This window comes from Helianthus annuus, chromosome 12, assembly GCF_002127325.2.
Source record: "Helianthus annuus cultivar XRQ/B chromosome 12, HanXRQr2.0-SUNRISE, whole genome shotgun sequence".
NCBI lineage: Eukaryota > Viridiplantae > Streptophyta > Magnoliopsida > Asterales > Asteraceae > Helianthus > Helianthus annuus.
Window position 1 is genome coordinate 66,796,501 of NC_035444.2, and position 24,964 is coordinate 66,821,464.

The 24,964-nt window shown below is 35.6% G+C and overlaps 2 protein-coding genes and 1 long non-coding RNA gene across 3 annotated transcripts; 2 read left to right on the top strand and 1 right to left on the bottom strand.

Annotated features, from left to right (window-relative positions):
* Positions 1-594: 594 nt before the first annotated feature.
* LOC110895224 (S-adenosylmethionine uptake transporter) lies at positions 595-6,595 on the top strand. Its single transcript, XM_022142504.2, has 10 exons — positions 595-1,040; positions 1,122-1,275; positions 2,947-3,121; positions 3,661-3,776; positions 3,923-3,982; positions 4,084-4,213; positions 4,304-4,370; positions 5,318-5,389; positions 5,487-5,552; positions 6,228-6,595. The coding sequence occupies exons 1-10, from the start codon at positions 843-845 to the stop codon at positions 6,360-6,362; spliced, it is 1,173 nt and encodes a 390-aa protein (XP_021998196.1). The 5' UTR covers positions 595-842; the 3' UTR covers positions 6,363-6,595.
* Positions 6,596-9,972: 3,377 nt separating this feature from the next.
* LOC110895225 (nucleobase-ascorbate transporter 1) lies at positions 9,973-14,791 on the top strand. The gene is made up of 14 exons (XM_022142505.2): positions 9,973-10,215; positions 11,007-11,104; positions 11,198-11,374; positions 11,470-11,570; positions 11,702-11,777; positions 12,002-12,061; positions 12,164-12,351; positions 12,871-12,967; positions 13,072-13,158; positions 13,258-13,316; positions 13,395-13,486; positions 13,922-13,999; positions 14,088-14,245; positions 14,330-14,791. The coding sequence occupies exons 1-14, from the start codon at positions 10,140-10,142 to the stop codon at positions 14,540-14,542; spliced, it is 1,560 nt and encodes a 519-aa protein (XP_021998197.1). The 5' UTR covers positions 9,973-10,139; the 3' UTR covers positions 14,543-14,791.
* Positions 14,792-18,559: 3,768 nt separating this feature from the next.
* On the bottom strand, positions 18,560-24,615 carry LOC118484959. Its single transcript, XR_004875225.1, has 6 exons — positions 23,563-24,615; positions 23,359-23,440; positions 23,182-23,226; positions 23,009-23,081; positions 19,593-19,642; positions 18,560-18,763 (listed from the first exon to the last, which is right to left on the bottom strand). It is a non-coding gene; the product is annotated as an uncharacterized LOC118484959 (long non-coding RNA).
* Between the last annotated feature and the right edge of the window lie 349 nt (positions 24,616-24,964).

Genomic DNA, 24,964 nt, shown 5'->3' on the forward strand with positions numbered 1-24,964 from the left:
CCCAACAGCTTCGGAGGCAAGAGACCCGAATGTATCAAAAGCAAAGGGAATGAAAACGTGTTGATTTTCAGCACAGACTTTCTCATGCTTAGAAACTTTCCCTAATTCGTCTTCAACAGGTGGGCCAACAACGAATTTGTTGTCCCTGAGCCCCACAAGGGAGGACACTCCTGTTAGGTCCACACAAGCATGTTCCCCCGTCCATCCAAACACAAGAATATCTGATGGCCGAAGAGTAGATCCTGCTCGTTTTAACACATCACGGAGGACATCCCTGACTAAATCATGTCTGTATTTAATATTTAACTCCTGTAACCTCCTTGTAATGAGGCGCATGTTCACCAAAATTATCCAAACAAACTTCACGGCAAACAGAACATGGCTCATCAACTGAGAACTTGGGTATCAGTAAACGATACTTAAGAATGGCTCGATACTCCATTGCTCTGACAAGAGGATAGGTCAAACTTCTCTTCCAAACTACGGACGATTTTACTATACTCGCCAAAGGATCATGGGCTTTAGGGGAGGTGCCCTTATTAGCGAACCCATCAAGATCAATATTAGGAAAGGAACCTGTGCAAACAGCCTAATGCACACCCAAAATCAGAATCCAACCCATCAACACCACAATCCTGCAAAATGGACCCGAATAGCCAGCTCAGTTGACCGTTGGCATGTCACCACCACTCACACCTTCCCATCATTGACCGATACTAGTGGTTGTCGTCTTCTCCCTCTCTCTCTCTCCCTCCCTCTGCAAATTAGCACCATCTTTTTTCTTACAAGACTCTCATTCACATAGTCCTGAAGACCTAGGGTTTCTCTTTCATGCAAAACCAATGGATTCCACATCTACTGATGGTAGAGAACACGAACAGGATCGAGAACGAGAACTTTCTCACGTAGTAGAACTTGTAGCATCTCCCGAACCTTCCGATTCAGTTTCAGAAGATCAGATAACGCCTCTCTTGATCCAATCAGATAAGCCTAAAATCAATATATTCACTGTCTCCTACCCTAGGCGTAAGTCTAACAAGGTATTCCTCAAACCCTAGCCTATAGGTCAACTATTTCGGTACTGATTAACTGTTAGTTGATGAGTTAATTGACCAACACAGGACCAGATTGCAAGGTTAGTTGAAACGGAGACGTCGCCGGTTTGGCAGTTTGTTGTTTGGGTTTGGGGTGGATCTAGGTATTCTGGCTTGTTGTGTATGGTATCATCGGCTGTAATATATTGTGTAATGGAAGTTCTTCTGGATGTTTGCTCTGGTTAGTGATTTTCATTTTTGTAAACTGTCTGTTTGCTCATTCATGTCATGTTCCATCTTGAATTAAGTATCTCACACATTTTTTTTCATGCCAAACTGTTGTTATATATTATTCTCTTATCATCCATGTGGCCGTGTTTTCGTTCTTTGTTTACTTATGATGGACCGTTTTATGTACAGTTGTATACTCAGCTATGCAGTTATAGCAGTCCAAAATCGAATAGCGGTCAAGGTCCGCTATATGATATATAGGTTATAGCGATGATATAGCGGTAATTTTTATACCATGCATAATTTATGTATTTTTATATATATATAAATATATCTTTGAAAAATATTAATAGTAATATCAAAATTCATAGTAATATCATTCCATTATCAAAAACCTGTTGCAAATCTAACATAATTTAAGAATTAACACAATCAAACACCTACCTGTGTTACTGTGTTGCCTCATTCTACTGCGTTACTGCTATAACCGCTATATAGGTTTCCAAATAGCGGAACCGCTATAGGCCACCGCTAGTGGCGAAGCTTGACCCGAATGACCGGGGGGGGGGGAGGGGGAGCGAAAAGTTCCGGGGCTCGGGCGCGCCCTCCCGCTCCTTCTATACTTCGCCCCTGGCCACCGCTATTTGGACCGCTACACACCCTGAGGTCCGCTATAGCACCGCTATTGACTGCTTAGATACTCAGTTACCGACATAGTCACACTCCATTAAACTAAACAACATTCCATGTGCTATTTGTCTAATTACTCAAGATTTCATGGGTGAGAGGTACCTGATAGCTTGGTTTAAAAAAGCGCGAAGCACTCCGAAGCGTTTTGGTTCCAAAAGCTTTAAGCGAAGCTTCAAGCGCGAAGCGAGAGCTTCACGTATACGAAGCGCTCAAAATTAAAAAAAAGTATATATATATATATATTGTACACATCAATATGACCTATTCTACTTGTTAATCAATAACAAACACAAAAACATGATTAAAAAACACACCTAACACATAAAAAACATAGTTAAAACATAAATTAAAGTCGAAACACACTTAGGGTAAAGAAACAGGCCTCATTTAACCCTATTTAAAGACCGTTGGGCTTAAAAAATGGCCCAAATGTGACCTGATTGGGCTGAAGCGTCGCTTCAAACCATCATCGCTTCGCGCTTAAAGCTCGCTTCACAGCGCTTCACGTAATGTAACGCTTCAGACCAAAAAAAGCGATGTTTCCAGCGCTTCACGCTTAAAGCTCGCTTTAAGCGCGCTTTTTTAAACACAGCCTGATAGTAGATAATAAATAATGTGGACGTGGTACTGGTAACAGTAAGGCGTAAGTGTGCTAAGAGGTTATTAGCACGGGAGAACAAAAATCTCGAAAAACCAAAAAAGGTTGTGTACATTGATGTATTTTGAAAAGAACATTTATTTTGAAATAGAAGTGCTCTCAACACCAAGGTGATATCTTCATAGCCAAGTTCTAACGTGTCTGAACGCCAAAAGACGTAAACTTGCTAGTTTATTTTTGTCAGTTGTGTGCTAAAATATTATAGTGCTTTAAGTTAATTAAGTATAGCATTTTCTAAAAGCAAAGCCACCCATACTTAAGTATGGTATTAGGTTAGTTTGGCCTCCAGTTGATCCGGCTTATATTTTATATATTTTGTTTTTGTAATGGCAGCTCAATCACTTCCTCTTTTTGAGGTAGCATTTACAAGATGTGTAATTATCTCAATATTATCGTTTATGTGGTTAAGAAGAAGTGGAGAACCAATATTTGGACCTACAAATGTCAGGAATCTTTTAGTTTCAAGGGCTCTTACTGGATGTGTATCTTTGTTAGCTTTCATTTACTGGTAAGTCTTCCTTCTGAACCTGCTGCAGTTGAAACATTAACCCTTAACATTGTGAATAACTGCCCGTTTTACCAATATGTGTTCTTGTTCATGGGTTTATTCTGTTTGTGTCAAATCATTTGTGCCTTTTGGCATTTATGGATCACATTCAAATCTGAAATCTATACGCATATGATTGAATTTCTACATTTCTATGCTCATTGTAATCTATTTTGTGAACGTATCATGTTTGTGTACTTGCCCATTGATGTTTTCTGGATTTTTGCAAATCAAATCAGACTTCTAGTATGCGAGACGTTATTAAAAAATACTAAAAAATTGATCATACATAACAATTTTTATATCGTTAATTCTTAAACAACACACTTATAAAACGTACTTAGCCTTAAACATAAAAAGTAACTAATAAGTTATAACATAGAGATTTTAGTATGGTATTTGCCTTGCTGTGACCTAAGGCTATCCCAAACATGTGTTTAAGCATTCGTCCCAAAGTACGATTACGTCTCTTAATTTCACGGTGAAATGTTTCTTTGCAGTATTCAGAGACTACCTATGTCTCAAGCTATGATATTAAGCTTTACAACTCCACTAATGGCCTCAGTTGCAGCACGCTTCATTTTGAACGAGAATCTGAAAATTGCAGATGTAGCAGGTACGTTAACAATCGTACATATGAAACTATCGTTTCCGTTTGACATTTAGTACTTCTTGTACCAGATAGTTCCATATACTTCATCTATCTTCCATTTCTTGAACAGTTGCAAATAATTATTTTCATGATTGATATCTGATTTTCAGGTATTGCTTTCAGTTTCTTTGGGGTCCTCTTTCTTCTTGGATCACCTACCAGCATACAAGGTACAGAAGTGCAGTAATATATCGATATAGATTAGAGTTGACCTTTTTAACAAGTTTGACCTATGCAAATTTTCTATGATATCTGTTTCTTTTCTGTGCAGGAGTATCAGTGGAAGCTAAAACTAAAGGTGTGCATGTTTTTGCGGTTTTGATTGGTTTAGTGTCGGCATTGGCTGGTGGAGTGAGTTACTGCTATTTAAGAGCAGCAGCAAAGGCTTCTGACCAACCTGTGTAAGTATGGCTTTCTCATTCTGCTGTTTTTTTAATATTTATTTCGCAAGTTAAATATATTTTTTAAAATATTTTCGTTTTTTCTTTCAGGGGCACTATATTTTCGTTTGGCCTACTCTCTACTGCTGCAGTGGCCATATGCATGATAATCTCCCAAGTAAGACCGTAATTTGTTAATATCAGTTCAGCTGAATTTGATTATATTTGAAATTTTGAATGTGGTCGTTGTACCTAATTACCAGACGTAGCCAACGAGATAAACGATACCTTGTTGGCTTATTGTAGTCATCTCCAAATACAAGCATTATTGAATTTTATAAAGACATTATCTATTAATATAACAAAAGGTGTCTTGAGAATAGTACCTAAGAGCTAAGACACAACCTGTATTTTTTATTGTTTTTCTTTGCCAAATTTACAACAATGCCATCCAACCCATTTTTTTGTGTATTCAACCCTTCAACTTTTAGCATTGCCACTTACACCCTCGAGTTTTACGTGCTTATATTTATGTACGTGGGTCAAAATGTCAAATATACGTTTTCATGCTTATTTTTATGTACGTTTGTGGTTGGTCTACGTTTTGTTCGGAAACGAGTCGGGTCAACTATAATACGTTTTCACTAGGTGGTATAAATTCGAGTTACTTTACGTTTCGACTCCGCTGGAACGCGAGGTACCATTCTTTAACGTAAAAAACACTATTTTCTTACGTGCTTGATTTTAAGTACGTTTCGGTATAAATCCAAGTTGGTTCTCGGTAATGAGTCAGGTCAAATATAATACGTTTTCATGCTTATTTTCATGTGCGTTTTCAGTTGGTCTACGTTTTGACGTAAGTTTTGTTCAAAACGAGTCGGGTCAATTATTTTGACTTTCGAGTTACTTTAAGTTTTGACGCGGCAGATCAAAATACTAGTTATTTATATTTACTGGTTTTCTATATATATATAAAGCATGTCTAGTACTCACTCAAATGTCAAATATAGTCAAATCAATCCGTAAAACCAATATATTTTTCATTTTCTATTCATTCCTGGAGATGAAGGTTTATTTGATTATTTCTAGTGTTCATTAATGTATCCATTTAATATTTTTTTTCAGGACTTTGTGCTGCCTAGCTTCTATTCTTTTGTTCTTATGATTTTTCTCAGCATATTGGCCTTTTTTGCTGAGGTGAGCTTCTGAACTTACGCCAAATAATATGCAATTTGTTATTGTCGTCATCTACTAGTCAAATTTTAATCTGAAAAAAAACAATATTTTGCTGCAGTTATTTCTGGCACGTGGGCTTCAGCTTGAGAAAACCAGCAAAGTTGCAAATATTCAATACCTTGAGGTAACATCTCTCGTTGCTTTTTGTTTATACGAGCCATTCTACTCATGTTAGCAAATTTGGTTAACAATTTGAACCCGTGCTAAAAGATACACAGAAATTGTCATAATACACTGGCGACCCCATGACAGCAAGAATATTTTTCAGAGTGATAAAAGATAGTCCCTTAAGGGTTTTTTTTTTTTTTTTTTTTTTTGTACTTTTTACTTTGTCAAGTTTATTAGAATGTCAAAAGCATATGGGAGGCGTTAGGAAATCCTGAAAAATAATGGAAATTGATTTACAAAAAATCTAGAGAACATAAAGAACTTATTCTTAATAGATAAAGGTGCATGTTGTACCCTTTTCTAGTATGCATCTGCCTTTTGTTTGGAGCCAAAACAGTCAGTTTTAGAAAAGTAGCAAATTGATTCTTATTTCATCTTGTGAATTTCTATACTAAATACATATAAAGAAAGGTAGCACCTTCTATAAAAGAAAACGCTTCAGACCGCATTAAGAGACACATCCTAATTTGACAAAAGTTGCATTATACAAGTATATTCATACGCCCCACTAGTGGCATGCGCATATAATGTATATATGTGTGAGCCCTCGCGCGCGCGGGGGGGATGGGATTTACTGAGTATGATGATGATATAGACGGGGTTGAATTGTATCATAATACGTTGCTTGTAGGTTGCATTATACCAGTTATGGGGCATGGGATCATTGCGATACACGCTGTCATTCGGTAAAGTTGTTGGATGTATTCTTGTTTTTGTTTCAGCTTGTTGTACCATGTATTTTGGACCAGAAAAAGAAATGGAGTAAGATGTGCATGGCCTCTTCATGTTTTCAGGCATGCACCCATTTCTGTTTTTGCATTCCAACATGTAATTTTGAAATTGTTTATAATTTTAAATATTATAGTTTTCAACAAACAAAATATCATTCACATACTTGTAAGCTATTGGTTATACTGTTGTCATTTATGTTGGTCACAATTTTATTTCTTTCTTTCAGTTTAACATGTATATTAAATTGAAGAAATGTGATGTAATTGATATGGTTATGTAAGTGGTAATTGTTTTTGTTAAGTTATGTAAATATAAAAACATAAAAAATCATTAAACTAACCCGTGATTCAGTCATGAATACCTAGATAAATTCACTTGTAATTGAGCTCGAGCTAGTTTGCTACGTAAGCTTCGAGTTCAAGTTTTGAAGAATTACATATAAAATGACCGAATTGCTTCTCGTTCACAATTTAATGCTAGTTTTAATGATTACCGTACACTATAAGTCATAAAAACGAAATCTGATTGACAACAATTTAAATGATGTTATGTATTTTTAGCGGTTTCTTCTCATTTACGGAAGGCAAACATAAGGGTGTAAGGGGCACTCCCCTAAGAGGGGAGTCCCCTCTCTTACGCTTACGCCCCACCAATCTTCGTGTGCCACGTCAACTCCCCTCTTAAACTCCCCTAACACCCTAAATTGATGGCGGCACTCCCCTCTTAGGTGACTTGGTTTTTTATTTTTATTTATTTTTGTTTTTTATTTGTTGAAATTATGCATGTTTATAAAAAAATATTAATAAAAATTAAATAAAATTTAACAAAAGACATTTCAAAGTAGAAAATAAAAATAAAAATTAAATTCAAACTAGAAAATTAAAGTTACATTCAAACTAGAAAATAAAAATTACATTAAAACTAGAAAATAAAAATTTTAGAAATCGCATGGCCACCCGTACTTGTTAGCGATGTCGCGCTTTCGGGTGAGGATGAATGGCAACATATTTGGCGGAGCATCGTCGTGCGGCTTGAGGAACGTTTTCATATCTCGATCGTAATTGTAGTTTTTCATCGTCTCGCGTTGTTCCGATATCAGCTCGCGAGCCTCCGACTCTTTTTTCTTCCTCAATTCGATCGCCTCCAATTCCATCGCGTGCTTCGCTTCTTTCATGGCGGTGTACTCTTTAAATTGTGCCGCCAACTCGGCCGAGCTTCCCTCGGACGATGTCGCTTGACGCTTGTCTCGCCGTTGTGGTCTTTGTGGCGAGGGGTCTTCATTCATATCCGGTATCGAAGGGTCCACGTCAACGGGCTTTCTTTTATGTGCCGAACCTTCACCTTCCTCACCCAACAATGGGACTTGGGCCCATTTGTCGTGTTTTCGAACGACCTCCCACGCCTCGACATGTTGAAAACCGTTCGGAAATCTCTCTTTAAATTCTTTTAAAGCGACTTTCATCACGTCGAGATCCTTACATCCCCTTCCTCGTGTGCGATCCTACATATTATAAAATAATAAGTGTTAAAAAAATATGAACTTAGTAAATAAAATTAAAAAATATACAATGTTAAAAAAAAATATAATTTTTACCGCTTGTTGGTATAGGCCGTTGAAAAAGTTTATTTTCGTCAACATCGGGTTCCATTTAGACCGTACTTGATGCACGTCCGGTTACTTCCACCGACGGTGGCGTTAGAATGATCTAAAATCTTACGCCAAAAACTATCGCGGTTTTGTTGATTGCCCTTCTTTTTGTTGGTAGAGCAATGTACCCACGCCTTCGCCAATGCCTCTTCTTGGACCTTTGTCCATTTTTCGCTCACCGTTTTTCCCTTTTTATCACGAGCGTCATCTTCTTCGTTGCCCACGTCTTCATCCACATTATATTCATCGTCCTCGTTCTCGTCCTCGTCGCCCAAATTTTGAGTTTCGGGCACTACCTCATCGTCCTCGTCGTCGTAAATAGGTAGAGGACGTTCGACATTTCCTCGTGTAGATGGAACTTGTGGGACACGAAAAGCATATGGGTCGAAGGCGGGGGATTGAGGAGGAGCGTCCATTGATAACAAATTTTGAAAATAGCCGAAATTGGCTTGAAGGTTGGGTGGTTGGGTGTTGTAAAAGAAGAGGTGTGAAGGTTGTTGGAAAAAAACGGGGGTTGTGAAGTGTATCCGAAAGGGGGTTGTGGTTGTGCACTTGCACCGCTCGAACCACCACGAGACGGTTGCGAGCCCCGTCCCTTAGTTTTTTTCTTGGCTTCGCGGGGTTGGTTCTCCATTGCTCGGTTTGAAGTGGGTGTGGTTTGAGAGTATAAAAAATGAGTGAAGTGGGTGTGGTTGGAGAGTATAAAAAATGTGTGAAATTGTTGTGGTTTGAGAGTATAAAAATTGAGTGAATGGTGTGGTTATTTATATATGTTTAAAAAGTAATTTTTTTTTTAAAATTCGACCGTTAAAATAATGACCGTTCCTCAAAAATCGTGCCCTTTCAACGCGATGAATACACACCGAAACCATTCCCCGAATCGGGTCCCCGCGTTGATGGCGGCGGTGTTCCCGATCAGGGTTAGGGGTCACCGCATGCACTCCCCGAGTGTGCCCGGATACCCTAAATTGTACATATTTATTACTAGTTTGAAGGTGGGTCGGCAAACATTAATTTAGGGTATCCAATTCATCTCTACAGTACATATTCAACCCCTTAAAATTATTGACGGTGAAATAAATGAAGCAGTTAAAATTTAATTCTGTTTTGTACTGTCAATTACAAAGTTGTGATTTTAATAACCTTTCTTCTTATTTTAGCATAGAAAAATAGATTATGAAGATTTTTATATACGCTTCTGCATCTTTTACGCTTTCATCAACCATTCATTTTGAAGTTATAAGATTAGTATTCATGTCAAATAATTTTAGTAAAATTATTTTACCTATGTAGTCATGAACAAATTTTGTGTATATGTATTTTATTTCCGTAAATCATAAAAAAAAGAGTACAGTCCTGACCCTTTTGGCCTTTAACTTATTTTTATCATTTAGCATGCAGAGTTTTCTAAAGTACATGAAGCTTTTTAGAGAATCTAATATTTTTAAAGGTATAAAATGATGATGTATTTACATTTAAAACGTAAGATATGTTTTACATATGTAAAGTAGATACACTAACTATTTTCATGTATTTATTAAAGTAGATACACAAACTCTTTTCATGTTTTTATGTCTTTACAGATTTCGCTTTTTTTTATGTGTTATTAATATTAACGAATAAGTATAAGATAAGTAAATCGGTATTGGTACCATACCGTACCATATCGTATAGTATCAATATGAAAACTTATCTAGAACAAGATCAAATATCGGTATTGGTACCATACTGTATCATAACGTATAGTATCAATATGGTACCATACCGTACGTAGTGCCGATGCTATAGTTCAGCTAAATTTAAAATCGAATTATATTTCTATTTGATCCAAAATGTCTCATTTTATAATGTATCAAGTTATAATCTTAAAATCATCATATTAATTAGGTTATTTTAATTTAAAAATTATATTGAACCTCCAAAATGTGAGCATGTTCTGTTTCACACAGAACCCACATTCCACATTACTCTCTCTCTCTCTCTCTCTCTCTCTCTCTCTCTCTCTCTCTCTAACTTTTGATTTCTGTTTCCACCTTTTTCCATCATTGTGCTTTTTACTTTCTTCTCAATCTTCTTCTTCTTCTTCATTCTTCACATTTATCTATTGAATTCTTATTCTATACTACTACTGTTTGTTGCACTTGTTCACTGAAGCTTCATTCAATGGCGGACATAAGTCACCCACCAATGGAACAACTCCAAGATTTGGAATATTGTATTGATTCCAACCCACCATGGCGTATGTATCCCACCTTTCTTTCTCTCTTTAATCTACACAAAACAAAATGTTTTCACAGGGTTTTGAGTTTTATATTAGTTGCAGGGTTTTAGCTACCGAAACAGAGCATTCTAATTTGATTTTTCCAAATTGTATTGTAGACTTTTGTTTTTTATTGACAAATTGTGGCCATTGGAATGAGGATTTTTGTGATTTATTTATAAACTATGATTAGGCATAATCCGTTTACATGCACCATAACTGTAAACATTTTCGTTTGCTCTCTTGGTAATAGAATAATCTACCAATTTTTCTAGTTTTTAGCTATTAAATAGTAAGAAATGTATTTAAAAATGCTACGGCATCCATAATGGGCATTACAGGGGCGTGTGAGAGGGTTTGATAACGCCCTCAACACCACCTCCGAGCGTCATGAAGAATGAAGAGGGAGGAGCATTTCTAGAATAATGCCCAAAGTGGAAATAAAAATGGAAAGTAATGGATGAAATGGCGTTAACCGTTACACATTCTTTTGAAAGGGGAGTTATGATGCTGATGTGGCGAAAGATGCCCATTAGGAGGCATTAACCATTGCGCATTGTCTAATGAGTATTAACAAACTAACGCCTACTGGGCCGGGTATGAATGTAGCTTTCCAAGTATAGGACCCGGATTACCGATACTCATCCTCATCCCATTGCCATACCTTCATTGTTCATCTATCAGATTATTAAATATGATAACAGATAATAAACTCGGCTAACAATATTTCATCTCTGAAGTTTATTGATTACCTGCAAACTGATTTGCAGCCGAAACCGTTTTATTAGCATTTCAAAACTACATTCTCATGCTTGGAACAACCGTAATGATCCCATCTCTACTAGTCCCCTACATGGGTGGATCGAATGTAAGCATGTCGAATTTCGCATTCTTGTTTTTATACAATTTTCATATCATATTTTATAAAAAAAAAATCATTTTGTTGTATAAATTTCGGCAGAGAGACAAAGCTTGTGTTATACAAACTTTGCTATTTGTATCTGGTCTGAACACACTTCTTCAAACACTATTTGGAACCCGATTGCCTGCTGTTGTTGGAGGCTCATTTGCATATGTTATGCCCATACTTTACATTATAAACGATTCGTCTTTGCAACGAATCACCGACCGTCATGATGTATGTGTTTCTTTCTTGTATATTAATTTCAAAAGACTGGAGTTATAGTTGAGCGTTTGGGAAATGATGTATGTGTCGAACTGTTTTTTTCGCAGAGATTTATACATACAATGAGAGCTATTCAAGGGGCATTAATCGTTGCTTCTAGCATTCAAATTGTAGCCGGTTATAGCCAGCTTTGGGGCCTCTTTTCACGGTATAGTTATTTATCGTGCTTACAAAACACTCGCAATTTGTTTTAAGGGACCCGTTTTGGACATGAATCCTCCTATTGTATCTTTCTTAACTAACTTTTGTTTTCTAATTTGAGTTTCGTTCTTTTTGTAGTTTTTTTAGCCCTCTCGGTATGGCGCCTGCTATAGGATTGGTTGGTTTGGGTCTCTTTCAACGAGGGTTTCCTATGGTATGCTCTTATTCTTTCACCTTTGGTCATCCTAATGCTTTGACTTCCATAGATGCAAAAATAGAAGCATACTTTCCTGTAAAGAATTTTCCTGTGGCTTGATATAAGCGTGAAAATCGTAACGTTTGACATTGCGTGTGGCGCTTGGTATATTATTACTATTTTTCATTTATCTCATCCTTTGGTAATGTGTATTCGTTGTTTTTTTTTTTTTTTAATTTTAGGTTGGAAATTGTGTGGAAATCGGGTTACCGATGCTACTTCTAGTCATTGGAGTGTCACAGGTGAATTTCCTTTTTGGAGGATAACTTTCAAGTTATTGAATTAAATGATTTCCTTTTCTGCTATGTGACATTTACTAATGTAACGTTTTGATCATATTGTAGTATTTAAAGCACACGAAACTACTAAAAGACATTCCCGTTTTTGAGCGGTTTCCTTTGTTGATATGCATCTCAATTATCTGGATCTATTCGATCATACTAACGGCTAGCGGGACCTACCGGAATAGACCTGAGCCAACTCAAACAAGTTGTCGTACAGACAAAGCATATATCATATCCACTGCCCCATGGTTAGTTAGCTACTCATATAAAGCCGAGTAAGATGTCATTTTCGTCTCTGAGGTTTGGCCAGTTTTGCGACTTTTGTCCAAAGGTTTGTTTTTTTTGCATCTGGATCCAAAAGGTTTGAAATCTTTCCATTTTCATCCAGCTCGTTAACTCCATCCATTTTTCTCCATTAAGTCAAAGATATTTTTGTCTTTTTATTAAACTTAAAGGGCAATTCGGTCTTTTTCACTTTATGAACAAGCAATTAAAATACCACTGACCGAATCCGTTAAACTGAATTGCCCTTTAAGTTAACAAAAAAGATGGAAATACCCCTGACTTAATGGAGAAAATGGATGGAGTTAACGAACCGGATGAAAATGGAAAGATTTCATACGTTTTGGATCCAGATGCGGAAAAACAAACCTTTGGACGAAAGTCGCAAAACTAACCAAATCTCAGGGACGAATATGAAATTTTACTCTATAAGGCCATTAAACATAACATTATCTCTATGCATTTGTGAACTTTTACCTTTTCAGGTTCATGTTCCCATACCCTTTACAGTGGGGTCCACCTACCTTTTCGGCCGGTCATGCGTTCGCGATGATGTCATCGGTTCTTGTGTCAATGGCTGAGGTACAACAAATGTGATGTTTAATATGATGTTTTATAGTTGTAACTGTTTAAAATTGTTTAAAAACAGATTCTTTCTTATTGTTGAAAAGATTGTTATATGACAGTCAACCGGTGCATACATAGCTGCTTCACGGTTGGCAATCGCAACCCCGCCACCTGCATACGTGCTTAGCAGAGGCATCGGCTGGCAGGTTGGTTTGTATACTTGTAAAGTTAAAAACTTGTGTCAAAAAGACGTATTTACCCTTGACGGTTACAATGTAGTTATCTTTGTGATTTGTTTTGGTCAGGGTATAGGTGTACTTCTAGATGGTCTTTACGGAACTGGAACTGGATCCACTGTGTCAGTGTAAGAACCTTAATGGGACACACCATTGTAAACTCTTTTATACGTAAAAACTTAACAGGACCCACCATTGTATTTCAGGGAAAACGTCGGTCTTCTTGGATTAACCCGAGTTGGGAGTCGAAGAGTTGTTCAGATTTCTGCCGGTTTCATGATTTTCTTCTCCATTTTAGGTTGGTTTTCATACGAATCTTGACAATATGTGTATCTGTGTATGTAACATATAGAGGTGCACGAATCGGTTAATTTCCCTAACCGGTTTAGTTAACTGGTTTAGTAGGTTATTTTCAATTTTTTTCTTTAACCGGTTATTACTTTAACTGGTTCGGTTATTCACATTAACCGGTTATTTCCGGTTACTTAACCGGTTATTAGTGTACCAGTTATTAACAGGTTACGACTTACGGTTAACAAACCAATTTTTTTGCCCACTTTCATGCATGGTACATAAGTGTGATAGGCGAAACTACACTTTTCGTCCTTAATTTTCAGAAATTACAATTTTAGTCCCTGTCATGGATGGGCGTTACTTTTTAAAATGACCATTTTACCACTTTATACAAAACAAAAAATATATGTATATCATGTATTTATATATTTTTTTCCAGGGAAATTTGGAGCGGTATTTGCATCGATACCCTTTCCCATATTCGCAGCATTGTATTGTGTTCTCTTTGGCCTTGTAGGTATGTGATTAAACTTCCGCAAATTATTTGTAGCGTAACCAATCTTTATTTTTTCGGTTTTTAGATTCTTATGTATGAATGGTTGTAGGTGCTGTCGGATTATCGTTTCTTCAATTCACTAACATTAATTCTATGAGAAACCTCATCATAATCGGGCTTTCCCTTTTTCTTGGAATCTCGATTCCTCAGTATTTTAACGAGTATGTAACTATACAACACGGGCTTGTTCGTACCAATGCTAGTTGGGTGAGTCATGTAACTTTAGACCCTAGTACATAAATGGATCTTGTGACATTTATGGTAAAATAAGTTATTATATTTTTTTTGCAGTTTAATGCATTCTTGAATACCGTATTCGCGTCGCCACCGATGGTAGGGTTGATCGTGGCGGTGTTTCTTGACAATACGATAGACGTGGTGGATTCAAAGAAAGATAGAGGGATGCCATGGTGGGTGAAGTTCAGAACATTTAAAGGGGATAACAGGAATGAAGAATTCTATACTTTGCCATTTAATTTAAACAGGTTTTTTCCGCCTACATAGAAAGAGGGGTTGATTGAAAAGAGAAGTTAGTTACTAACTACCATTTTGAATTTATTTTATGGGTAAAGGGGTTGCTTCATTTTGGACTGATTAATTAGGGTTCTTTTGGGGGGCTTAAGTTGAGAACAAAGATTATTGTGCTGGTCCATTAGATATTTTGTGTAGGAGCAGGGTATAAATATTTGAAATGAATGTAAAGCTTTGGATCATTGATTCATTTTGAGGTTTATAAACTAATAAAAGGAAAATAGATTGTTCTTGTATGTTTGTAGAATATATATATGCATATCGTGTGTAGATTTTGTATTTAAGTTTACTTGGATAACTTTCTGAATCGTGGATGTTTCACTATCAGATTAAAGTATTTCATGGATATAGAAAATACAAAATCAATAATAGTATAAGACAGAAAGGTTTTGCGCAAAGAAGGATATGTTCTTTCATGTGAAACACAAAGCGTTAATTTTGTATGTTGAACAAACCAAATAAATTTATTTTTATGGGGTCGAACCATCACAATTAGGGCTGTAAACGAACCAAACGTTCAGCGAACAGTTCGTGAACACATTTATTTCCTTAACAAACGAACACGAACAAGGCCTTGTTCGTGTTCGTGTTCGTTCGGTTCGTTTACAGCCTAATCACAATGGTTGGGGTAAAATGTTGCAACTCCTCGTTAAAGAGTGCAGGAATTGTTTGCCAATAATGAGAACCTCATTTGCCACAACTACAAATTTTCATTACTAATAAAGTTGTCACTTATGCACATTTGCAAATTGCAACTGATCTGTTTTGGGATTGATCGAAGACATATTACATATGTCTCAACATTTACAAAATTACCGCTCAATGACCAAGCATTCTTAACTTAAACCCCAAAATTGTGGCCATCTGACGTATGGTACAACAGCCAGAAATATCATACACCGCTTTGATTTGCCAAAACTTAGGCGTATATCCCCATTTATAACAAAGGCTTTTGTCTCGCCCTAAATGAAATACATTAATTACGCTGTGCCCCGGCCCCACAACATTAGGGTCATCCCCTTCATCCTATGCTTTGCTGACCACAGCCCGGGCTGGCTTTTTGGGAAGCCCGTCTGTATCATGCTCACGGACCGGTTGGCCTGCCGGCAGTAGCGGGAATTAACCCGTTCCCTGTAGAAAGACTTGGTAGGGATGCTTAACGTTAGTTTACAACTTGATTCCAGTTAGCTTAACCAGTACTAAGTGAATGTCTTTAAAACACCAAATTGGCGATGTATTAAAGGTTTAATTCAGTTCCGTATCGTGTTATATGATAAGAATCACTTGGCTATTAAGAATCACTTGGCTATTACTTGAGTAGTTTCATGAATGTATCAAGTGGTGGAAGACTTGCATTTCTCTTGGGAGATGCAGGTTCAACTCCCACTTGGAGCCAAACGAGTTTTACCAATAATTTCACAGTCGTGCTTACAGGCAGGAGGGTTACCATGTTTTCCCCGGAATTGGTGGTAGACTCAGGTTACCCTTGAAGTACTCTGTTTAGTCTAGTGGGTGTCAGAACTATATTAAACTGATTCTAGTTTAACCTTAACCAATTTATATCAGCATTTTACATCGACATATTTATCAGTCAACATTAAGTGCATGTCTTTAACACCAAAGTTGGTGATGCATTTAAGGTTCAAATCAGTTTTAATAGTGTTATAGGATTAGAATCAGAGTTTTTTTTGGGCAGAAATAGGGGGTTTGAACCCCCAAAAGAGTGCCTAGGTGGCCTGGAACTTTTTGAGTGTTCATAGTTAAGTCTCTGTTTGAAACCACATCTTTCCAAATATTCAGAATGAAACAGGATCATTGGGTCTACAAATATTAAGATTTCATACTATTCATTCTGCGTTCACTATTGATATCATTCAACAAGCTAGCCTACTATGACTCAAAGTCTTTGTAAATGCATACTATTAGTCTGCATGATTCAAATAATAAATAAAAACAAAGCTCCTTCCAACATCTTTTTGCAGCAAATCACGTGAGGTTTAAACGATGAAAGATGGGTCATTGGCTAAAACACAAAAGAACTCGGTAACTTTGTAATATCAACAATTCATTCAGCAACTTTTCAATAACATGTGGGATCAATCAGCGAATTTTTTATGTTCTGTATTCAACAACTTTTCAATAACACGTGAATGAAAGGTATGAATATGAACAGTGAAGTTAGTAAATAGAAGTTCTGTTTCAGCAACTTTTCAATAACAGTGAAGTTATTAAACATATTGGTTCAAAACAGCGAAGTTCTGTTATGTATTGGTTCAAAACAGCGAAGTTCTTAATGTAGTGGTTTCAAACAGCGAGGTTCTTAATGTAGTGGTTTCAATCAGCGAGGTTCAGGACAAGATCAGACTTCGCAGAAAACCTGCAGCTTTTTGCAGAAAATGGGTGGAACCTTGCTGTTTCAAACAGCTTAACTATGAACACTCAAAAAGTTCCACACCACCTAAAGGCACTCTTTTGTGGCTGAAACCCCCTATTTCTGCAAAAAAAAACTCTTAGAATCACTTGCCTATTATTCGAGTAGTTTCATTGAGTCATGTCTTTGATGTTAACATCTTTCAAACTTTAAAGACATAAACCAATAAGATAGTTGTATCAACTAGTTTATATTCCCTAAACATGTTTTACTTTCTTTTAACACCAAAATAAGCCAAGTCAAACCACCAACATTTAATCCTAAAAATCATTAAAAAAAATCCATCACAAACTGAAAACAGTTTCAAACTCATAACAAATTATATTCAAATATTAGCCACAACATGGAATAACAAAGTCCCTGTTAAAATCAGGAAAAGCATGAAAAACAAGTGTGGCTACAAATATAAATATAGCTTATGAATAATGTTAAGTACTGCCGGTATTTATCTAAACAGCACTTGACCGTCCATAAGCACAAAATCAATTATAAACACAAATATTAAAATGTTTTCTCACGGCCAATCTGAAAGATCATAGCAGATTCTGCTTAACTTCGACGATGGAATGTGACGAACGCATTCTCCGGCGAACGGTAACCTCCTCCCAATGAATGAAGAGATGATCAACCGATGTATATGCCGGAAAAAGCTCCATTTACGACGATTTATTGGATCTTACGAAAATTGAGATTTCGTTCCAATTTGTATCGTCGATGTCTAAAGCAATTTATAAAAGAAAGTAACAGAAAAATAATGGATCTGTGAATCAACAGTGCATATGTTCAAGTGTTATGCAGAATTAATAAACCTAATTTGGTGGATGAAGAAGATATTGGCACGTAAAGCTTTATAAAGAAGCAGGGATCATAAAAACCCTAATTTGGGGATGAGAATACTAGCGTCGGTCGAGGGTATAGAGTGAAATCCTACCCAATAATATTATGTTATGTTAACTTCTCATTCCACTCTTCATTTTGTACTTAATCACAAGCTATGGTCAAACACCCCTTAATTAGAAAAAAAAAAAAAAACTTGATTGGTTGAGCCTCTCTCTCTCCTCTCTCCTCTCAGACTAGAAGGTATGGTTCGGCTCATCCCCACGGGGATGAGCCTCCACGTAGGCGGCTAGTGGGGGATGAGCCTCCATGAAAGATGGAGGGGGATGGAGGATGGGGCCCCACCACATATTTTTTTTATTGTTTAACTAGCCTAAGATCCCGCGAGTTTCGCGGGTGGCTTAACACAAACATATAATATCTACCGGCATTGAAGCCCATGTATATCATCATTTTTTTTCTAGGCCTTTCCAAACTTAGGCTTCATGTCTAAGGGTTAAAACAGGTCCCAAACAGACAATACACGACCCTAATCGGTACAAACCCAAAACCGAACAGAGTTATAGAAAAAAAATTACGTTACTGATCATAAAAAAACTGTACGCATGAACTTATTATGGACACCTGAAGTTGAAGATTAAAATACAACTAAGCATCATACTATAGATGTAACAAAACCAAAAAGATAAGTAAATGAAGGAAATATGTTTTTTCTGGTTTGAAATATAAATTGAAGTGTTTAACAAAATAATATGCTTTTGAAGTATTGACAAAGAACATTATACATGTAAGATGTTCATAATGAAATTCTCAGGTTTGAAATATAAATAATATGCTTTTGAAGTGTTTAACAAAATAATATGTTTTTTCTCAGGTTCTCACTCATGCACTTTTGCTTTGTCCATCAATGCTTGAATGTACCTAGGCTATAACATGAGATATAGACAATCATCAATATCAGATAAAGGCCTAAAAATATTTTAATATTTACATTTTCGACATAGTACTAAATATGTTCAATCAATCCAAGCAATGCAAAAAAAAAAAAAAAAAACAATAAAGATTTCACTTCAAGTAACCAAAATACATTAAAAAGTGGGATAAAGTGTAAACAAGCTAACCCATGATTGCTGTAAAGTGAGGAGACAATAACTAACGATTCAAGTTTTTACACATACCAATAGAATAAGCTTTTTTTTCATACCAGTAACTTATAAGAACTCGACACATAAATGACATCAAGATAGCAGATCTTTTATAAAATATAGAATCATAAGATATGATAGTGGTTCGCTGCCATCTCTGGCATTATTCCAGCTTCGTGAGCAACAAAAGATCTAAATTATGACATGCACGAATTTGTTTGTTAATGTGATAGTTTCGACCCATTTGCTTATGAATAGGTCGTTTGGATCATGTTTTACCTCAAATGGATCAATTCGAAAAACTTAGCTAATCGTCTTAAGTCTAATTTAATACACAAAACTTCTTAAGTTGTTTTTATTCAATGATCAAGAATACTAAAATGATAATACTATTTTTCTACTTATAACTAACATATTACCTATATATAAATATATGTACCAAAGAAATGATACCAACATGTTTGTGGACCAACCTAAACTAAACTGGTCAGTTTAAATTTGAACCCGCTGCAGTAAAACTCGTGTGACTGTTACCTGCACCTCTACTTTTGGGCTCTGACCTAAAATATGTTCAAAGTAATATTGTAAAACATATAATTATAGTACTCACCCGAGCTCGCATAGCAATAGCACAACCCCGACCAACACCAAGTTCTTAACCTTTCCATTTCAAGAAAGAAAAAATGAATTAGAGATATATTCTAATTTAAAAACATTCACACATGACACATTGAAGGAGTTAAACTGTACCTTAATTCTAGCTTCTAAACATTTAAACATTGGAGCATTCTTAAGTATGTAGTCAAACCCCATCATCAAACCCCATCATAATACCCCCCATAATAGGAATCAAATAGTCAAAACTAACCACATTCATATACTTTCTTACAATTAAAATGCATAACGGATCGTGCAGGAAAACCCAAAGTGTCACAATCACGCGCCGGATGTGGTAAATAATATTGAGTTTGGGAGGGGTATATCTGGTAAAACAACGCCATTGGAATCTTTTAACAGTAGTATATATAAACTGAGGTTAGGTTTATCTATCAACTTGCGTAGGTGGAGTTGCAAGTAAAAAACGCAGAATCCATGTTTTTTTTAAGAAAATACTATTCGATCCACCCAAAATAACACGTCTTCAAGCTAAGCCCACTATCAATTGCAATATTGCATGTTCTGAAAGAATAATGAAGCTTCACAAAGTTTCGCAAAGCCTTGAGGAATTGGAGTTTAAATCATTTTACAGTCTTATGAAGAGGATAATGTAACGTGACACAACATTAAGCAATTGCTTTAAGAAAAACTTCAACCATAGTCTATTGCAAGTTCAAGTATAAAACTTAAATAGTAAAACTATTATGGACAGATTATCCCAATCGGCCAAACTAAACCCTAGAAATAACCTTCAAGATCTTGAAAAGGTAAATTAGGCTGAGTAAATTAGATAAAGACTCTCTTTTCTTCACAGACCAATTCAATTTCACCCTCAATAATATCAAATTATTAAAAGATAAAAAAATAAGGTTGAAAATAATTCAAATATCTTTGGATATTCATATAAACCAATTGTCAAGTGGTAAGTTATCTAGGGTTATACATCTATCAAAAGCTAACTTACTGGAAATCCAACAAATCGATCAAAGAGAACGTAAACGATGAGAAGTACCAGCATTGGGTTTTGATCGCTGATGTGGCTGCAATTATTAATTACTAAGGCTAAAGGATGTGGTCATGACACTCATGACCACCATGACCCGCGACATAGACACCATGTCACCCACCTCTAATCCTTCATCCAAAACCACTACTCTAAGGGTGTGGTCTTGACCCAAACCACTATGCCCTTTATTTTTTTAATAAATTTTTGTCTCGTACTTAAAAAACCTGATTGGCTAAGAACTGGACTTGAATATCGACAACATCTATCCTGAGCATGGTATTCTATGTGTGATCGTCTTCACTGTCTGGTGATATTTATCGTATCGGCTAATCTCTGTGCGATCGTGTAACACTCTAAACTCTGAAAACTTAGATAAGATTAATATTCATAATACTAATGATGAATGATGATATTGATAAGAGTAAATTGCCATTTTAGTCCCTAAGTTTGACCAAAAATTTTGTTTTAGTCCAAATAGTTTTTCTTTCAGCCGTTTTCGTCCCTGCCTTTTGTCATTTTTTGCAATTTTCATCCAGCCCACTAACTCCATTCAAAAAAGTCACGGACTAAAACGGTATAAAGAAAAACTATTTGGACTAAAATGACAGGAAAAAAAACTATTTGGACTAAAGTGGTAAATTTGACAGGAAAAAAACTATTGATAATTATTGAAGAAGTAGTAAAATAAGCTTACATCTTAATTATATTCATGTCGTTAGATGAAATCACAAAGAAATTCATAAATATGCGACAAAGTTCATGTAAATTTTGCATCAAAGACAACTACATGGCTATCCAGTATAAAAGTTTAAGAATTCAAAACTGAAGAAGGATATAGAAAGAACAATACCTGTCATGTGGAAAAAATGAACAGAAAAGAAGAAGAGACGATGGCTACACAAAATTTTATTAAAGTTCAAATATAAAACAATCTAAAAAAAACAATCTAACAGTACATTTATGAACAATGAAAGCATAAGCTTAACCAAATTCAGTATTCATGACCCGCAAACCCAAAAAAAAACCTGAGAAACTCGACCCGCAAAACCCTAAAAAATGAGACCCGCTAAACCCAAAAAAAAAAACCCAAAGAGCTTGCCATGTTAAGAAAGTTATTTTGTTTTACTATATTCTTCCATTCAAGAGGTTCTTGTGGAAGTTGGAGTCCCCTCGCATGAAGCGGAATCGCCTCTATTATGCACGGGACTGATCAATACAAACATAACTAATACAATCACAATTTTTCTACTGTGAAGTGTATTTTTGATCCACCCTAAACCTTGAACGACATATCATATTAGTAACACAATCAAGTAAAAAAAGTTAATTAGCATCGAGTTATTGTAACATATAACTGTTCTCAATTATTAATTTAATTAAATAAAGATCTCATTAGTATCTACTTCTTCCCTCATTAATAATGCAATATTGCAATAAGTACTTTTATATCCTCTTTTTTCTCTCCTCATTGAATCACTTATCATCTCAAATTCCTAGAACAGTAGTAAGATTTACGGATCATATCCATATATATTGAAATATAAAGCAAATAAATCATTAAGAATAACACAAGTTATTTTGTATTTCAATAGTGTGAACAGAAATGAGGATGTGACTATAAGTATCATTCATTTGCTAAAACATGCTAGGTGGTAAAGACTTGAGAATGTGGTTGGTGATAGGGATGAGCTTGGTACCAACCGGCACCGAAAATACCGGTACCGAAAATCCCCAAAAATGGGTACTGGTACCGAAAATACCTGGTATGGTACATTTCGGTACCGGTACAAACCGATATTTGAATAAAAAATCCGGTAATTGCCGATGCCGAAAATGCAAAAGGTCAGTAGTACCGAAATTTGAGTCGGTTCGGGAAATTTCGTACTGGTTTCGAACTGGTACCCGGTACCATTTGCTCATCCCTAGTAGGCGAACTTCTAACCCATTTGGCTTCCTTAACCTGTTTTCTTTATAGCAAAACTTCTTTTTATGTTATTACTTTGACTCATTAGAAATAGAATACCACTCAAAATGATCAAATTTCACTTTCCCATGTATGGGTTGAATTCATATCTCCGTTCCTAGCTAATGCCTAACAGTTTACATCCAAATTTCTAACTCAAATCTATCTTTGACTTTCATTTGCTCATAATAAGTTTGACAAACCATGAGCCGGTGAGATTCTAGGGCTTCAAAAAGTTTATGCTTGACAAATGTACCATTTATCCACTCAATATTCATCTAAAATGCCAAACAGCTTATAAGGTATGTGTAATAAGAAAACGTTAATTGATTTAACTTAAAAATTTCATAACAATTATATTGAAAACCCAGTATTAAAAACTAATCAGATGTTAACTTACTTCAATAGCTTGAAACCCTTGCTCAGCAACCCGTTTGATATAACAGATTCTGATAGGCGAATGGACTGAATTCCTGAATCAATAATATCACCATTCACAGACGCTTTAATAATTTCAACAAATCTAAGAACAACACACAACAAATATCTAGATCAAAATGTAGTTGAAGGTACCTGAGGGGAAGGATAGATAATCAAAATACACATTGGTGGCTATTTCTTGAACACACACAAAACAAAAATCTTGATCATCACATAGGAAAGAAGTAATGGTACGCAATTAGCAGGCTGATTACAAAGAAAATTAGATTATAAAAAGCCATGTAGTTTATAAAATGGAGAACTTCTTACCTTTACCATTGCTGGTGTCCGTGTCACATCCACAAACACCTTTATGTCACATACGAACCAACATCTCAATCGTATCAGTCACCTAAAATAACATGTTCTTCAATAATTGATTCATGATAATAATCCTAAATCAAACAATCTATCAAATTAAACAATCTGGTATAGAAAACACATTGAATTAAAGAAGAAACAGAGAAAAATTACCCGTCAAAGAAGCCGGAGGCTGATAACTTCAGAGATATTAACACCCTTGGTTGACGTGGTATGTATCAGTGATGGCACACAATAAGAAAGCGTTAATAGGGACCAAGAATGGAAGAGGTGATTCAAAAAAAAAATATCACATATGAGAGATCTAGGGTTTAATTCTAAAAACCTGAACCGCATTTCTTAACATAAGCTCAAATACGTTTCACAAACATTTTACATTAGCAAATATTAGAATAATTCATCTTTTGTGTATCAATATGTAACACAATTTGTTTCAATTGCATGAAACCTTAATTGAAACAATAACTCTGCAAGTTATGTTGATATAAACAGAAACAAATGCAAAAAAAAAAGAGAGAGAATCAAATACAGGATGAAGATAGATCGCATTAACTCTAGTTGTGACTGACCGATTCCAAGAGGGTTTTAGCCATCTGAAACCAAAACAATGATCTCTACCTACCTAATTGCAATACAGATCTGAATTTCACCTAAATTGTGAAAGAAAAAAAATAACCCTAACTTGTAAATTGAACAAACAGACACCCTAGATTCCCAAATCAAATAAAACCAACACACAAACAAAAATAACAATTCAAACACACATAGTACAATTCACAATCGAACAAAAAGATGGATGTAGGAATCATGAATTAACATTAAACGTACATTAAACACGATTCTTCGGTCGCTAGGGTACTTAAACGTACATTAGCCCTAGAACTCTTCAGGTCAAGAAGATGAAGAGAAAGTTACCTGGGTTGTTTGGTTTGTTCAATAGCCATCATCTAGGTTTTATTCAATAGCCATCAACGCTAACATGAACAAAGAACAATCAATTCGAGCCCAAGACCAATCAAAGAACAATCAATTCGAGCTCTAGATCAAGCCTCAACAAAGAACAATCAATTCTAGGGTTTGAAGAAAACAACAGAAGAGAACCAACAGAAAGATTGATGGTGAAATCAGCTTTGATTAGGGTTTTTGATTGGAATTAAGAAGGAAAGAAAACTGATTTCAAATTTATGGAAAGTGTGTATCGTAATGAAAGAGATGAACACTAAAAGAAGGAAAAAAAGAGTTACCTATTTTGCGATAATGAAAGAAGATTGTAGGAGAAGGAAGCCATCTACGCGTGATTTGGTTTAGGGTTTTAGTTTGAGCGGGATTTTGTGAAATTAGAGGCTGTAAGGAGGACAGGTGGCAATTAAGGGTGTAAGAGGATGACAAGTGGCCTAAGTTTATTTTGTTTTATTAGAAGTAGTAGATTCATTTTATTTGTTTAACTTTTATTTGTTTAAGTTTTATTGTTTATTTTTTATTTGTTTAACTTTATAAAAACTATTCAACATTTAAATAAAAATAAGACATAAAGGAAGATAATAAAATTCATTAC